Consider the following 14,921-nt stretch of genomic DNA (forward strand, 5'->3'; position numbering starts at 1 on the left):
TGTTTGATTTATGTTGTTTGTAATTGTAGTCTCATTGGCAGCTTGTTACAGCTTATGAGCTTTTGTTTGGATCTATCTCTCAAATATTTATACACGAAGATACCCATCATTCGTGTTTCATTTACACTAGTTGCGCGATCCCAGCCAAAAAAGCAGACCCCCGAAGCCGATATTGATCAGCAAGTGTTGACCTAAGCTCCAGGCCATACAGTAAAGATATTTGGGTGAGAAGACAGTCCAAATGAAAAGATGCGTTCTCAACGAAGTGCAAGCTGCCATGACCAACGCAACTGCCGTAGAAACGAATAGAGTCTGTAAGGTAATGTATTGCCAAAATGCATTGCGCTGACCCTCATGATACTTGCGGAGTAGCAGGAGATTGGCAGCAGAAGTCCAAAAGATGGGCCCGGCCCAGTTGCTGACGAGGGTGAGAAACCCAACAGCAAAGAAGTTGAAACCACTGATGCCGTTGTATGCGCTTGAAAGGTCGACAGAGCTAATGGCGTTTGAGCCGCCAAAGGCGAAGAATGTTGTGTATTGGAGGAGAATAGAGGTAATAGTAATTCCGGTTACAGAAAGGTCAGTAGTTTGGAGTGCATGGAAGAGAACGTCAGACAGGAGGAAGAGGGGAATGTTTGTAGCACGAGATTGAGTCATGCCAAAAATTGTGTAGAGGTGGTGGAAGAGGTATGCTGTCGTGAAGTTAGTAACGGTAGAAAGATCAAAGGTAGTGGGCAGCGAGTTGTCACCTGATTGTAGTTGCCCGTTCCTACCACCAGTGAAAGATCGGTAGATACCATATCCAAACAGAATGCCGAGGAGGATGAAAGCGGTTCTAGCTCTCCAAAGCAGTGACTGACCTACGAGCAAATCGTTCAAGCTTTTGGCGAAGCCAACAACAAGCTCAGGTGCATCTTCGTTGGTGAAGTCAAGTTTGAAGCTGTAAGCAGACATGAGCAGAACTGACGTGATGCTCGTACTGGCCAGAGATGGGAGACTCTTGAGACGAGCGAGCAGCCGGAATGACATGACCATGTATCCTAAAGTGATAATGACCCATAGAAGCTGCGGATGCGTGACGACGAAGCTTTTGACGATATCTGGATCTCCTGCGAATTTCTGGCCGGTTTGGTTCCAACCTCTGGTGATTCTCAACGCTACAAGAGCAACAAATACCCAAGCAACTTCTTCCAGGCTATTCTTTCTGTCTCTCAGTTAGTACCTTGAAGGATCCCTAATGCTGTGCTTAACAAGTGCATACCTTCGAACATGTAGCACACCCTGAATCACAAGCCAGATGCTCGAAGACCAATACCAGAAGTGCTGCTCCTCCTCAACATAACTACTGGCGTACATCATGGCACCATAAGCTAGTGTTAGGAGGCCAAAGGGAAGAACCTGTCCATCATGGTGAGTCTTGAGACTCACGACCACCATTGCACTTGTGACAGCAGCAATGGCAGCAATTGCTTGGCCGATATAAAGCTTGGGCATATCATAATTGGAAGCCATACTGCTCATCAGATCTTGTGCCCGTCGAAGCCATTGAGACATCTCGTCAAGCCATTCCTTATCCAGGTTTTCACCGGCTGCGAGGACGTGAGCCTCTCTGTTGAGCTTTCGCCATTGGCAAGCCACCTCGTTAATTTCAGTCTGTTCCAGAACACATGGATCAATGTTACTCTCTGAATCGAAGAGCTCACTTCCAAACGCAGCGGTGACAATTTTAAGGATTTGGCGAGCATTTCGGACCAGGATCTGAATTTGATCACTGGTCTTATGCCAGAAGGGGAGGAAGTCTGGAATGAAAGCTCCAAGATTGTTCTTGGAGACTGGGAAGCCTAGCAAAGCAGCAATAGTCGGTGCCAAATCGGATTGCTCTACCATAGAGTAAAAGTCAAACTCATCCTTGGGCTGAGCTGGCGCGGGGAGTTTCGAAGAGATTGACTTGAGTTTTGGGGACATGAAAACCAGAGCGGGCGATGTTTCGCCAGGTGAAGAAGCACCATGGTTTCCAGCATCATTCATACCGTGGTCGCCACATAGGACGAGCAGCGTTGAGTCCAGATGAGGCTTGGTCTTCATAGCTTCAAAGAGAGTCTGGACAACACTGTCCATCTCTTCTTGCTTGGGAACCATGTTAGGACTTTAATCATGTTAGCTCACTTATAATAAGTACCATTTCAGGGCAAACAAACCTTTTGGGTCCAGCTTTGTGTCCAATATGATCTAGACCAAGGTAGTGGAGGACCATGAGTCCCCAGTCATTATTTTCCAGCTCGGGAGCAATGTTTCTGGTGACATTGTTGTCCACTTCAGTAAAGTCCTTTGTCATGTGTTAGTGGTAATCTTTTTGAGTGTCACGCAAGAAGCATACCGCTACAAAGAAACTTGTAGTCCCATCTTCACGGTCAAAGGTGTTTGGAAATAGCTTCAACCAAGTATCATCTCCGTACATGAGGAGCTTGCCCATATCATGAGCCTTGATCTGAGCTAACCAAGTGTCCTGAGAAGCCAGGGTTGATGAAGTATCTCCTTCATCGAAATTCAGGATCAGATCAACAAAAGAGGGGATGGAACCAGTTGTCATGGACTTGATTCTGGGCATAGTGACAGTGGGTGATCGAGCATTGGCAGTAAAAGGCATTGCGCTGCCATCTCGGATGAGGCTGGGATCAAGTCAGCTGAAAGTATGGTAAGAGAAGGATTGGATGTATGTAAGTACCTTTGCACATAACTAAATCCCGAGGTGTCCGAATATACAAAGTCACTATTCCAAAGAGTCAATTGAGTGTTGAAGGTGAAACAGGGTGTCATCAAAATTGTACCTTCTCAGAGCATCAACAACCATAAATATTAAACGATCGAACGGCGCATTAGGAGGCGATCCAAAGTCAAGAGATTCAAATTCGGCCAGACCTGGCAGAAATGGTTTATAAGGGAAGAAGCCCAATGCGAATACAACAATTGAGACCGGGATTAGAAGATTGGCTGTGACCAGCAGGAGTGTGCGCAGTAGCGAGCCATTATGAGAGGGTACCATTATAAAAGACAATTAAAGGAGTGACTAAGACGGGCACAGAAGTGAAATAGTTATGGAGAATAAAAATTGTCAAGATTGCGCCATCTGTGACAATTGAAATGTGTCAGCCTCAGAAGGGATGAATGGAATAGATGGACGTGTCGAGATGAGATGAGGGCGCGGTATCCATGTTAAAGTAGGATAGCCTTGCCAAGACAAACTACAAAGGTGGTATTCTACGATTGGTTCAAATCACAGTATGAGCCACACAAGGCTGAGAGGTAAATCTTTTCGGGTATTACAGATTCATTGAGATTGACTTAGATTTTGCTGCTAAACGCCGATACAGTGAAAAGAGAAAACAGAACCTGGTAAACGGAATCATCCATTTTAAGCACTCTTCTTCTTGCCCTTTCCCTTTGATCGACTGCCATAAGACTTGAAGGTAATCTTGCAAGATTGTTGCTTGCGCTTATCGGGGCGCTTCTTCTCAATACGGCCACTTGAAGGCTTCTTGACAGAGTCCACATCCATTGCTGAATATATTGTTAGTAACTGAACAAAACGAATAAAAACATTTTAATAAAACTCACTGGTCTCATCTTGAGCATCCTCGTTGGATTCGTTGGTCTCATCTTCTTGAGCTGGGGGAGAAAAAAAGGTTAGCAAAAGTTTTGTCAATGTTATCCAAGCTCACACTCACTGTTCATGTTCACATCTGAAGACTCGGGTTTGGGCTGCTTGGCCACTTCCAGGAGTTTGGCAGAGAGGCGCTCATTTCGGGCAGCCTCAGCAGGTCCAAAGACATTCTTGACAAGGCGCCTGTTGTTGGCCTTTCTGGTGCTTGCTCGTGCGCTCTTGGCCATTTTGACGATATGGTTGAATTCGAGATGGTAGAGAAAAAAGTTGTTATCAGTCTTTGCTGCTAAGAAAAAAAGTTGGGACGGTCTAGACAGAGGGGCGGCACACTACAGACTGAAGGTTGTGGCGGGCTGTGGCTGAAGTACGGTCCCTGAGACATGCTGAACTGGAAAACCCCTTGCGCTGCCAGCTAACACCGCCTTCTGTTTACAGTGCCACTGCACAACCAGGCAAGCATGACATAGGTAGCGTGAGAAGGCGACAACGGCGACAAACTCAAAAGCACGCGTAGTTCTTTATTAATTCGAGTATATTCTCGTTCTTGGGTACCAAGGTGCGGCCGTGGGTTATTTATTGTGCATTCGCGACTGCGCTTTTCCACTTTTGTGGCAGCTTATATATCTTGCCTCCCGTTCTTCACTCAACCAACAATCGCTCGCTCACGGTACCTCTTTCCGATACAGGCTGTAACAGCCTGCGCATCTGCCTTGGATGCGGTTGCCAACTGCGACCACCACAACCATTTTTCAGGCTTCAAATCGGCAGGAGCTACTTCACTTCTACCCACGTCCACCCCTTCTCGACACCGATCGATAACCAGCACGTGGCACCCTCAATATGGCATCCTCAGGACTAGGCTCGATCTCGCATCCAGCCTCTTCACAAGGTGGTGGAACTCTGCGGCAAGACGCTGGCGCGCTCGCACGGCAGGTTAATCGCCTACTGAATCGCCAGCTTTCGTCTGTATGCCAGGTCAACGGCGTTAAGAGCACTGGAATCAAGGCGGAGCTGCAGGGCCGCATACATAATCGTAAGTTGGGATCAATTCACATACAATTTCGGTCTCCCCGGAGGCTTCACTGAGCAAGCGGTACACCTACACGCTCGCGCACTTTGGTTCTCAATCACAATCTCAAACTACTCTAAACCGCGACTAAATGGCTAATTTGTCACGTTATTTAGTCATCCAAGAGGCCGTCAACGCCAACGACCCTCTTCGTCTTCAGCAAATTCGCCAAAGCGTGCATAATACTATTTCGAATCCGCTTGTCAGCTCTTCGCCTTCTCGAACGACTCTCGCGCACTCGCATAGCCATGCTCCCTCTGCACCATTCAGCTTGTCCAGCATGTCATTCCCCAATACCCACAGTAGCCTGTCTAATGGTCAGCGCTTTGGCGGGTCGCAAACAGTAACAGTTACTTTCAAGTCGAGCCCGTTTTACCAGATCGAGGCGACTGTTGGTGACGTGAAGGTTTGCGATGGTAAGTCATGCGCATTCTTTTGTGATAGATTCGCATACTAACCTTGTCAAGTCATGTCGCAGCACCGTAACACGGTATCCTACCCCATCAGAGTCGAAGACCATCCTTATCTACAGAAGTGTGTCGACAATCCTTCGTACCGAGTGATGATCTTTTGCGCCGGAGAGAGCTTAGGGACGCAAGAAGTCGCGTTCCCCCATCAGTCGGAGCTCAAGGTTAATGGTGGTGAGATCAAGGCCAATTTGCGCGGCTTGAAGAACAAACCTGGTTCTACTAGACCGGTTGACATCACTAAAGCGCTCAGGCTCCGTCCAAAGTACACCAACAACATTGATTTTACATATGCGTTGACGTCCAAGGCAGGTCCCAGTCAAGTCATGATATCACATTTCAGGTCTAACAATGTGCAGAAATTCTACCTTGTGGTCAACATCTGCAAGATCACTTCTGTTGAAGAGCTTGCAGGTCGCATAGCTGCTGGCAAGAGAATATCGATCGAGTCTGTGAAGCAAGAACGTAAGTAATGAATTCAATAGTTGGGAACAACTCTGACAGGCGAGCCATAGTCAATGCCAAAGCACAGGATCCCGATGTGGTAGCAACTTCCCAAGTTCTATCTCTCAAATGTCCGTTGTCATACATGCGCTTAACGCTTCCGTGTCGTGGCTTTACGTGCACACATCTACAATGCTTTGATGCTACGTCGTATCTTCAACTGCAAGAGCAGGGCCCGCAATGGCAGTGCCCCATATGCTATAAATCTGCTACTTTTGATCAGTTGGCAGTTGATTGGTAAGTCGTTTATCAGCAGCTGCTACACGATATTTTACTGACCGCAGAAACAGTTATGTGAAGGATATCCTTGCAAAGACATCCAAGAGCCAAGAAACCGTGACAATCGAGCCTAACGGCGACTGGCATACCAAGAGCTCTGAAGACAGCAGTCAGGGGCAGACGAACGGCAACGCTTCACATCAAGGCACTTACGACGATGATGATGACGACGACGACCTAGTAATATCAGAAGTTAATCCCATCAGCCATCGTCGTGTGGAAACGCCCAAGAACGGCACCCCGAGTATCAATACACCTGGAACTGCAGGTCGAGACAGTTCATCTGCTGGTCCTCGAGGAATAGCATCTACCAGTGCCAAACGGCCGGCGGCCGCCATCATCGACTTGACCCTCTCGGATGATGATGATGATGATGATGACGAGCCAGCTCCCCCCACCAAGAGGCAGAACACTTCAACGAATGGATTTTCGGGATCGAACGGTCTATCTGGTTCCTCTCCAGTGTCCCCTGACGGTTTCGGGTATCTGTAGGATAATGCCCAGCCCAAAGGAAGGAAAAGAAACAAGGGGCGGAGGCGCAAAACTTATTAAAATTTATTTCAGCAGTTAATTGTCTCTGGGGACAGTCTATCTAACTGCTTGGTTAGCAACCCCGGTGTTGGTTGGTGATTTTTACTTCAGCATGATCTGATATGGCGTTGGAGGAGACGGAAAATATTCCCATGTCACCAAAAGACGAGGTGACTCATTATACCGGCATTGCAATTACGTTTATTTTTCGCGAGGTGTAAGGGAGTAATAATGCGATAGGGGGTTGAATCGTTAACGACCGAATCCCATTTTTGCAAAGTGTTAGAGACTGAGGGATAGGCTTCGGTTTTTTCCAGGGGTAACAAATGGAAATGCATTATATATACATACGTATAATATCTACCGTCTAGCGAGGAGCCCTGAAACTACAATATCTATTATAACCTCGGAATTATCATGAATGGATTGTCTGCAGAAGATATAGTTAACGATCTGCAATTAATTAGTAAGATATTATTCGGGTATTGGTCCCGTCTGTTGATGTTCTGCTTCTAGTCGAAAACGGTCAGAAATTTGCAGCTTTGTAACCTACTTCAGTTGGTTCACCCGTGAGAGGAACCAGCTGTATTAAGAGGAAGAATGTTGGTGGTGAACTAACTATGTAGACTAAAGTTTACCTACAACCAAACTTTTTTTCGACTTTTCCTTTCCTGCCCCGCGCTCCTTCCTAACAAGCCCCGCGTTTGGAGCCAGCCTTATCGGTGCCGTCTTATCAGAACGTGCTTTTGATGACTCAGCCCTCCTATAGCTCAGCCCGGGGAGCAGGGAGCTTTAGCATCACGTATACATCCCTTGAAGCTCGACAACACCAACATCCCACGTTAGAACAGTCAACGACTTGCGCATTCCTCCACTAGGGACCAAATACAATCTTCATTTATGTTCGCCCGCTGAAAATCAAATCCATACCCCGACCGAACCGCCCATCATGTCTTTTGAACCTGTCATGCCTCCTTTCAACTCGAGCGATCCATCCGCCAACTTTCTCAGCTCCTCCTGTCTAGACTTCCTACTCATTGAGCTTGTGCCGTTGGCTTACCGAGTCACTCATGATCGAGACTCCATAACCTCGGAACAAAACAACACAACTGCAGATGCTACATCGACAAGCCATGCGGTCAGCTCTAGCGCTGCTGGAATGATGGCCGGTGCTGCGACAAGAAAGGATGAAGAGGAGGATCTCGATGCGGTACATTATCGCCTAGAGATGCTAGGTTACCGAGTTGGCCAGGGTTTGGTAGAGAGGTGTGCATCCATTCTCAAGGCATTTGCGCCATGATGGCTTACAAGAAATAGGTTCTCGAGGGACCGACCGCGGTTCAATGACACACTCGACGTCATCAAATTCCTTTGCAAAGATCTATGGACGCTCGTCTTCGGCAAGAACATCGATAACCTCAAGACGAATCACAGGGTAAGGGTTGCGACATGGACATTATACGGAGTATCACGCTGACGTGGGATCAGGGAGTATACGTGTTAACAGACAACGTCTTCCGGCCATTTTCACGTATGAGTACAGAAGCTGGCGGTCAAGCCATCGTCCGCGCTCAACCGGTATGCTATAAAACACCCCGCCTTGTTCACATGCATATCCTGTTGTACTAACTATATGTTGCAGTTCCTGTGGTTTCCATGCGGCGTTGTAAGGGGAGCTTTGGCTGCTCTTGGAATCAACACAAGTGTACAGGCCGAGATCAACGAGTTGCCGGGAGCCGTGTTTCAAATTAAAACCATACCAAATAAGCCTTAGGAGAGCTATCTGTTTAGCTATAATATCATGATACCCTTCTCTTTTTTTCCAGCCCGGGGCACAAACACGTCAACTTCCGACTATCGAGCGTCATGAACATACAAGATTTGAATATCGCCGTGGCTTAGATCAGCCCTTGACCAAAACTCCAACCATACCTACAACAGTTCCTCAGGTTCAGTGCCAGAACCACAAAAACATCTATCGTAAATAATCGCCCGGAACACTTCACAGCCTGCGCAAAGTCACACTATCAGCAATCGTGTTCATAAATCATATTACTATGTCTATTGCCATAGCTATGGGCATCCTGGAGTATCCTTGCCTCCTTTGGGAAGCCTCTTACTGGGTATTAAAAGATTTCAAATAGGGGATATTCACTTTTGGGGAGGGTTGTGGACAAAGCTGACACCCTTGCTGATGTTGCCCTTGAGACCCTCGGTGGCCTTGGCTAGCAGAGCCTTCTCCTTCTCGGTAATGCCCTCAAAGGGGTTGGTGGCCTTCTCAGCACCGTTGGGCTATGTAATGTCAGCAAAGTTTACACATCTAGAAATGAAGAATAGACAACTTACGCCAAGCTCAATGGGGACAGAGAAGAAGTCGCAGCCAGTCTCCTTAGCAATGGCCTCACCTCCGGGGACACCGGGAAGGTAGACGTAGCTGGGCTCAACAAGGCCCTTCTCGCCCTTAACGGCACGGAGAACCTTCTCGGCGAATCTGTACTATGTCAATTACTGTGCGAGATATTTCAAGATATAGAGGCAACCTACCGGAAACCAGCATAAGCCATGGACAGTGTGGCGGAACCAGCACCATCCTTCGCCTTGACAACCTCGTCACCACCGAACTGAATGCGGTTCACGAGAGCATCGTACTTGTCGTCGGGGATCTGAACTGAAGGCGAGGCCTTGCTGAAGAGGGGGACGATGGTCTCGCCAGAGTGACCACCAATGACGGGGATGGTCAGCTCCTGGGGGTTAGCTTTGCCAGTGATCTCAGCAACAAAAGTCTCGGCACGGACGATGTCGAGGGTGGTGACACCAAAGAGACGCTGAGGGTTGAAGACACCCTTGGCCTTGAGGACCTCGGCAGAGATGGGAACAGTCGAGTTTACTGGGTTGGAAATAACAAGGATAAAAGCCTTAGGGGCGACCTCAGCAGCGACCTCAATGAGACCCTTGACAATGCCAGCATTGATGTTGAAGAGATCATCACGGGTCATTCCAGGCTTGCCTGTGCGGGGGAAGTGGTCAGTCGAGTCTAAAACTGGGGGAGGGGTTCCGGGGTCGGACACGCGGGGTCCAACGCCGGATGTCCGGGGTAGGAGCTTCACGTACGGGGAATGCCAGCGGGGATGACAATAATGTCAGCGTCCTTGAAGGCAGCCTTAGCGCCATCGTTGGCGGGGAGGTAGCCAGTGGTCTTCTGTAGAGGGTGTGAGCAAATAGTGCGCCTCGGTGGAAGGGAATATGCGTGTTTGACTTAGGGAAAGTCTAGGGTCGACTTACGGCGCGGGAGGAGATGTGAGAGAGATCGGTAGCGACACCGGGGGTGTTGACGACATCGTACAGGGCGAGCTCGTCAATGTGAGGAGAAGTCTTGAGAAGGAGAGAGAGGGGCTGTAATTAACCAACGTTAGCTTGCGCAATTCCTAGTTTCAAGAGAGCAAGAGGTACATACCTGGCCAATGCCACCAGAGGCGCCAGCAACAACTAGAAAACAAGTTAATATCGGCGCTTGAGGACAACAGAGTGCGCAAACATGATGATATCGAGGGGAAGCGAAGCGGGGTGAGTGAGATGGTGTTTGTACGTACCAGCCTTGACCATCTTGACTGAATGTGTAAGTGGATATATAGTTTAGAGAGAGAAGGAAGTTGACTCGAACAAGACGAGACAAGAGATGCGAGTAAAGGAAGAAGATGTTGTTAGGATGGAAGAGCGAGAAGAACAAAAACTGAGTTCAGAGGAGGGAGGAGGGTTCAAATATGTAGGCCCAGGTTGTCGGAAGAAAAGTCTAGGTCGAGCTCGAGGATGCGGAGGGTAACCTTAGTACGGTAGGTACATGGCAACCACCAGGGCGATACCCGGGTCGCCATAAAGGTACCCTCTTGAAACAAGCGTCAGGTCTCTTACTGGATCCCTTACAAAGAATGTTTTCTATTACTAGCTGAATTATGCAATTTAGGTCATGTCATGATCCGACTTGACCGGGAATTCTACTGCGGTTAATAGAGTTGCGATGATTTCGGACATGTAAATTCGGGATACCCCAAGTCACTCGGAAGCATGTGTGACGGACGGGCTATGTTGAGCGGGGAGGGGAAAGTAACACAACAGCTTTGAAAGCTCTAGTGGGGGTTGTTCTGAGGAGGGGCTCATTGCGCTTACAAGGGTCGATGGCTATAATCAACATATTCGAGAGAGGGGCATCATCCACAATCCAGAATCCACTGCCCATTGTCAGACCTATTGAACAGACGAACAGAAGGACAGGGTCATCAGCATCTCGCCTCTCTTTGGTTCTAATATCACGATTTTGGGTTTTTGAACGATTACGTGACTGTATTCCCTCAACGCCATCCATCCGTTTTGAACTATGTATTTGATGATACTCATGATATCCACCATCATGGATTTCATCTCCATTCACCCTTGGTCTCCTCCCCCTCTCGTCCGCCAACTGTGATTAGTTGGGTTAGCTGGCATTGACGATCTACGCCAGTTGTGACAGACCTGACGGGATACTTGCCGCGAGGCTTTGCGCAAGCGCCTCTGGTTGCTCCTGAGCGCATAGTTAACTCAACTAAGAATAGACATAACCACTTTCAAGGATGTAATTCCCTCTCGTCCGTTGAAGGACTCTCTGTGAAACTAGATCTGGATCGCTTCTGGAACCCAATTCCAAACCCTCAACTCGTGAGGAAAGGGCGTATAGAATTCGGTATCCAGTAACGCTCATCCAGGGAAAGTTTCCCTTACATTAGGCGTCCCAACCCCGAGATGAGAGCGAAACGGCCTGTACTCCGACCCAACTCCGAAAAGTACACCAGATAGAAACTCAATTATTGTCCTATCAGAGCCCAAGCGAATTAATGGCCATAAACTTATATATGTTGGTCATTCTATTCTGTAAACCCCACCCATTGCTCGGTTTCTCTTTGGAGCGCTTTTCCCTCTCTCTTTCTGTCAATCACATATTTCCTTAATAAGTGCCCAGCGCCATTTACTTGCAAGAATACCTATTATTCACCGAAAAGCACACCAGATGCTTATAAAAGTCACAAAGACGAGAGGATAACTAGAACGACCGATCCTTCTTCAATTACCTAAAATGGAAATATCGCAATGCGTCTCTGCAGCGATTGTGGTTAATGACTAATTCACTTACTCACTACTAAGTAACCACATAATCGCTACAAACTTAACATTACACCAAGTAACCTTCAAGTTTTCCCAATATACTGTTGTATTAGTGTATGGATATTCCAGTATAATTCATACTAGATCATGACCGGACACTGGTTATCCAGAGCTATCTTACTTCCGCCTGGTTTGTGCTCGGTCTGGACATTGATCTGCGTCCAAATCGACAAACAACTTCCGAGTTGCGGCTACATGAGGACCAATATAACCCGATACTTGATGTTTTCGTTTCACTCATTCATTGTATTGCTCCGGACTCGTCCGGGACTGTGACGTCTTCATTTTCATTCATGAGCTTCCTCGGCGACCTAGTACTTGGCATGATCCTCGGTATCCCGTGGTACCGAAGTCATGACCCGATATCTGCCGTACCGCACTTGTATATCCACACGATATCGTGAACTTGAATGCAACAACATAAATGAATTCAGGCTTATCTGATTGGTCTTGCAATGGTCAAACAAAGGTTTCATACGTCACTGGGCACATATTCATTCCAATAAGCCTTGTGACTCAATAATGGCGTCGGCGGGAAGACAATCACATATATCAACATTTTGACACAATTTGTTTGAGTTGCCAACGATACCGCCGACGGAATATTCATTCATTTTGAGCTCAATAACCCCAGCTGCGAATGACCCAGACCTCTGTTCATGTGCTTTGCCCATTCTGATGATCCCTTTTCTCATCAGGTGTGAGCTATGCAGCTTACCTCCCTAGCTTCATCCTATAGCCTTATTCACAACCCCCATTTCTATGTTTGCATCGTAAAGCTTAGTTCTCCTCAGAGGCGGCGGCGGCAGCGGCCTTCTTGGCCTTGTTGCCACGGAGCTTCTGCTCAGGCTCGGGCTTGACGGGCTTGTTGGACTTCTTGATGGCAGAAGCACGCTCAACAGCAGCGGAGCGGAGGTCAGCGCGGTAAGAGTTCTTGGCGACCTGGTTGGCAACGGCCTGGTAGGTCCTGGAGAGGGGAAGTCCATGGTCAGCTGAGTTCACTTGTGTGTCGGACAAGACACAATAATATAATGTGCGGTCGAATACTCACTTGCGGTTGCTCTTAGAGCCGCTGTAAGAAGTCTTGGTGAGGTTCTCGGCGGGCTTGTTGGGCTGAGCCTTCTTGGTGGTGACAACAACGGCACCCTTCTCACCAGCAGAGATACCGACGGCCTGTTGATGAATTATTTAGCTTTCGTTCACGGATCGTCATGATTCTATCGCAATCGTCGTGGTCGTACCTTGTCGTTGACGAAGCCGGCGTGCTGTAAAGCGAGTTAGCCCACATGCCCGATGTTCCATGATCGTTGACCCTTCAAATATTGAATCGCTTCACTGAGGATCATCAATCTTGAATATGGAATCATACCTTTCGGGAGCTCTTGTTGGTCAGGTTGAGGGGGTCTCGGGAGAACTGAACACCACCGTTCTTCTTGCTCTTGGCGGAGAAGCAGTTGTTGTCACCTGCGCGGTCGCAAAAAGCGTTTCAGTAATTGATCATCAAGTGAACATATCAGTCCAGGCCCATTCGCATATCAAAGTAGTCGTTGGGCTGGCCAAAAATAAATCAAAAATTCGGAGGAAACTCACGGACGATCTCCCAGATCAGGTCCTGGGAAATGTTGGAGAGCTCCTGGGCGGTAGACATTGTGATTGAGGATTTGGCGTGAAAATTGACCGGGGAGAATGAAGCTTGAGGTTGTCGTCGTCGAAATATCCAGTTTCAGTTCCAAAGACTGTTCACCAAAGCCGCCTGAATTGTGCGCGACCAAGGTGGGTCTCTCGGCTAGCTTGCCAATTAGGGAGGGCTTAGCCATTAATTGGATAGAATGAAAGTGGTCATCAAAAACTTAATTAGCAGGTCACACAATCGTATATCTAGGCACTAGACTGAGTCATTTATTTTTGTAGCCAGCTCATCTTTCTGTCAACAAATAGTGGGTATGGCGGGCAGAGCGGGCTGATACAGTAGGTTCCGTTCCATGCAACATGAGACTCCAGTCAGAGGCGAATAACCCCTGATGTCATGTCACTTGAATCAGTTCTACAAGTCAAGCAACTACTTTATCGCCTATCAATTAATTATTCCCATTAAGGCATATTACGTGAGTAAAATTCAAGTCCATATGTTGATATAACCTCATTCGAAATTATTCCCTTCCATTTACCCGTATCTTGATGTGCCTGAGCCGGGCTATGCCAAGCAAAAACGCGTGGCTTGATTAATTGGAACAGGAGGGAGGAGGGAGCCAAACTTGAGTTAGCACCTAATAAGGTAAGTACAGTATAGAGTCACGTCAGTCAGCAGTTGCCAGTGCCCCCCCAGGCCCATTATCTTCATCTTCATTCCTGAGACAAAGGGAACAAGGTTGCACTTGTTCAAATCCGGATCTTGCAGAGGGCGGAAATCCTCAACCCAACTGATTAAACTCTTAACTCGAACAGGAGCACAACATAGACTAGAGGCGTCTACCATGCCAACTTTGGCGCTTCATCTTTGAAATCTTTCACCCTTCCGTCTTGCGACTTTGCCCTGCCTGGCTGTTCCTCTCATTTGTGATTGCGATTATTGTTCAGTCTCTTTTTTTTATCTTACCACCACTGCGCCTCAATTTCGACTCGATCTTTACATACCATACATACGTACGCCATTCCTCTTAATACCGACCGTCTGCCCATCATGTCGTACCTTCTCTACTCCATCTCATTCTTCTCCATTGTCCTCGGCACGATTCTCTTCTTCACCCGTGCCCACTGGATCCCTCACCTCCAACATATGCGACCTCGACTCCCCGGCGCCGACTACATTTACTCGCGACTTCCCAACAGCTTCGCCGGCGATATCGAGGCTGGTCTGACTAGTAGCAACTTTAATTTGTCGGAAAACGTTGAGTCTGGCGATTCGCGCGCCGGCCTCGACGATGCAGCCAAGGCTGAGGTTCTGGCTATCATGAAGAAGAGGAGAATGAATTTCGACCAGGCAAGGAAGGTCTATATGGAGAACCGATTCAAGGCCAACGGTATCGGCGCTGATGGTCTTCCGAGAGATCCGAAGTTTGTGAGCTTCTCTTAAAGAGTCGCATGGATGCATGGACGAAGTCGACGTTGCATCAAGCGCACCACGACGATATCCGATTACAACCCAGTTTATAATCACTCTACGAATCCTGATGCTGCAAGCGTCAATCAAACCCCATACACTTGTCTAGACTGG

At 47.8% G+C, this 14,921-nt stretch overlaps 7 protein-coding genes across 7 annotated transcripts; 3 read left to right on the forward strand and 4 right to left on the reverse strand.

Annotated features, from left to right (window-relative positions):
* Nucleotides 1-6: 6 nt before the first annotated feature.
* EDB82DRAFT_550425 (alkaline-phosphatase-like protein) lies at nt 7-3,043 on the reverse strand (the record flags this gene model as incomplete). Its single annotated transcript, XM_025731070.2, has 6 exons — nt 7-1,204; nt 1,262-2,146; nt 2,199-2,326; nt 2,378-2,669; nt 2,726-2,770; nt 2,829-3,043. The coding sequence occupies 6 exons, from the start codon at nt 3,041-3,043 to the stop codon at nt 127-129; spliced, it is 2,643 nt and encodes an 880-aa protein (XP_025590132.2). The 3' UTR covers nt 7-126.
* Nucleotides 3,044-3,297: 254 nt separating this feature from the next.
* EDB82DRAFT_485789 (uncharacterized protein) lies at nt 3,298-4,079 on the reverse strand. Its single transcript, XM_025731069.2, has 3 exons — nt 3,726-4,079; nt 3,616-3,666; nt 3,298-3,558 (listed from the first exon to the last, which is right to left on the reverse strand). The coding sequence occupies exons 1-3, from the start codon at nt 3,886-3,888 to the stop codon at nt 3,413-3,415; spliced, it is 360 nt and encodes a 119-aa protein (XP_025590131.2). The 5' UTR covers nt 3,889-4,079; the 3' UTR covers nt 3,298-3,412.
* A 422-nt stretch (nt 4,080-4,501) lies between these two features.
* Nucleotides 4,502-6,472, forward strand: EDB82DRAFT_520043 (PINIT domain-containing protein; the record flags this gene model as incomplete). Its single annotated transcript, XM_025731068.1, has 5 exons — nt 4,502-4,694; nt 4,847-5,146; nt 5,198-5,662; nt 5,713-5,938; nt 5,992-6,472. The coding sequence occupies 5 exons, from the start codon at nt 4,502-4,504 to the stop codon at nt 6,470-6,472; spliced, it is 1,665 nt and encodes a 554-aa protein (XP_025590130.1).
* A 689-nt stretch (nt 6,473-7,161) lies between these two features.
* On the forward strand, nt 7,162-8,561 carry EDB82DRAFT_39150 (transport protein particle component). The gene is made up of 4 exons (XM_025731067.2): nt 7,162-7,777; nt 7,829-7,946; nt 8,000-8,089; nt 8,154-8,561. The coding sequence occupies exons 1-4, from the start codon at nt 7,461-7,463 to the stop codon at nt 8,283-8,285; spliced, it is 657 nt and encodes a 218-aa protein (XP_025590129.1). The 5' UTR covers nt 7,162-7,460; the 3' UTR covers nt 8,286-8,561.
* A 101-nt stretch (nt 8,562-8,662) lies between these two features.
* EDB82DRAFT_470791 (lactate/malate dehydrogenase) lies at nt 8,663-10,114 on the reverse strand (the record flags this gene model as incomplete). Its single annotated transcript, XM_025731066.2, has 7 exons — nt 8,663-8,803; nt 8,858-9,002; nt 9,056-9,518; nt 9,623-9,710; nt 9,794-9,904; nt 9,966-9,997; nt 10,102-10,114. 7 exons carry the CDS (start codon nt 10,112-10,114, stop codon nt 8,663-8,665), a joined length of 993 nt encoding a protein of 330 aa, XP_025590128.1.
* A 2,221-nt stretch (nt 10,115-12,335) lies between these two features.
* Nucleotides 12,336-13,579, reverse strand: EDB82DRAFT_39237 (ribosomal L28e protein family-domain-containing protein). The gene is made up of 5 exons (XM_025731064.2): nt 13,298-13,579; nt 13,077-13,171; nt 12,949-12,972; nt 12,759-12,880; nt 12,336-12,674 (listed from the first exon to the last, which is right to left on the reverse strand). Exons 1-5 carry the CDS (start codon nt 13,353-13,355, stop codon nt 12,488-12,490), a joined length of 486 nt encoding a protein of 161 aa, XP_025590127.1. The 5' UTR covers nt 13,356-13,579; the 3' UTR covers nt 12,336-12,487.
* Nucleotides 13,580-14,387: 808 nt separating this feature from the next.
* EDB82DRAFT_424040 (uncharacterized protein) lies at nt 14,388-14,780 on the forward strand (the record flags this gene model as incomplete). The annotated part of the gene is made up of 1 exon (XM_025731063.1): nt 14,388-14,780. The coding sequence occupies one exon, from the start codon at nt 14,388-14,390 to the stop codon at nt 14,778-14,780; it is 393 nt and encodes a 130-aa protein (XP_025590126.1).
* Between the last annotated feature and the right edge of the window lie 141 nt (nt 14,781-14,921).

The sequence above is a fragment of the Fusarium venenatum genome (assembly GCF_020744135.1).
Source record: "Fusarium venenatum strain MPI-CAGE-CH-0201 chromosome Unknown EDB82scaffold_1, whole genome shotgun sequence".
Lineage (NCBI taxonomy): Eukaryota > Fungi > Ascomycota > Sordariomycetes > Hypocreales > Nectriaceae > Fusarium > Fusarium venenatum.

Bases quoted from the DNA above. Each gene is read 5' to 3' on its own strand.
- EDB82DRAFT_485789 (XM_025731069.2), bottom strand. From the start codon at position 3,888: ATGGCCAAGAGCGCACGAGCAAGCACCAGAAAGGCCAACAACAGGCGC. The intron at 3,667-3,725 runs GTGAGTGTGAGC...TTTCTCCCCCAG, and splicing joins TTCAGATGTGAACATGAACA to CTCAAGAAGATGAGACCAAC. The intron at 3,559-3,615 runs GTGAGTTTTATT...CAATATATTCAG, and splicing joins GGATGCTCAAGATGAGACCA to CAATGGATGTGGACTCTGTC.
- EDB82DRAFT_39150 (XM_025731067.2), top strand. From the start codon at position 7,461: ATGTCTTTTGAACCTGTCATGCCTCCTTTCAACTCGAGCGATCCATCC. The intron at 7,778-7,828 runs GTGTGCATCCAT...TACAAGAAATAG, and splicing joins GGCCAGGGTTTGGTAGAGAG to GTTCTCGAGGGACCGACCGC. The intron at 8,090-8,153 runs GTATGCTATAAA...TATATGTTGCAG, and splicing joins CCATCGTCCGCGCTCAACCG to TTCCTGTGGTTTCCATGCGG.
- EDB82DRAFT_39237 (XM_025731064.2), bottom strand. From the start codon at position 13,355: ATGTCTACCGCCCAGGAGCTCTCCAACATTTCCCAGGACCTGATCTGG. The intron at 12,973-13,076 runs GTATGATTCCAT...CTCGCTTTACAG, and splicing joins CCAACAAGAGCTCCCGAAAG to CACGCCGGCTTCGTCAACGA. The intron at 12,881-12,948 runs GTACGACCACGA...ATTCATCAACAG, and splicing joins CCGGCTTCGTCAACGACAAG to GCCGTCGGTATCTCTGCTGG.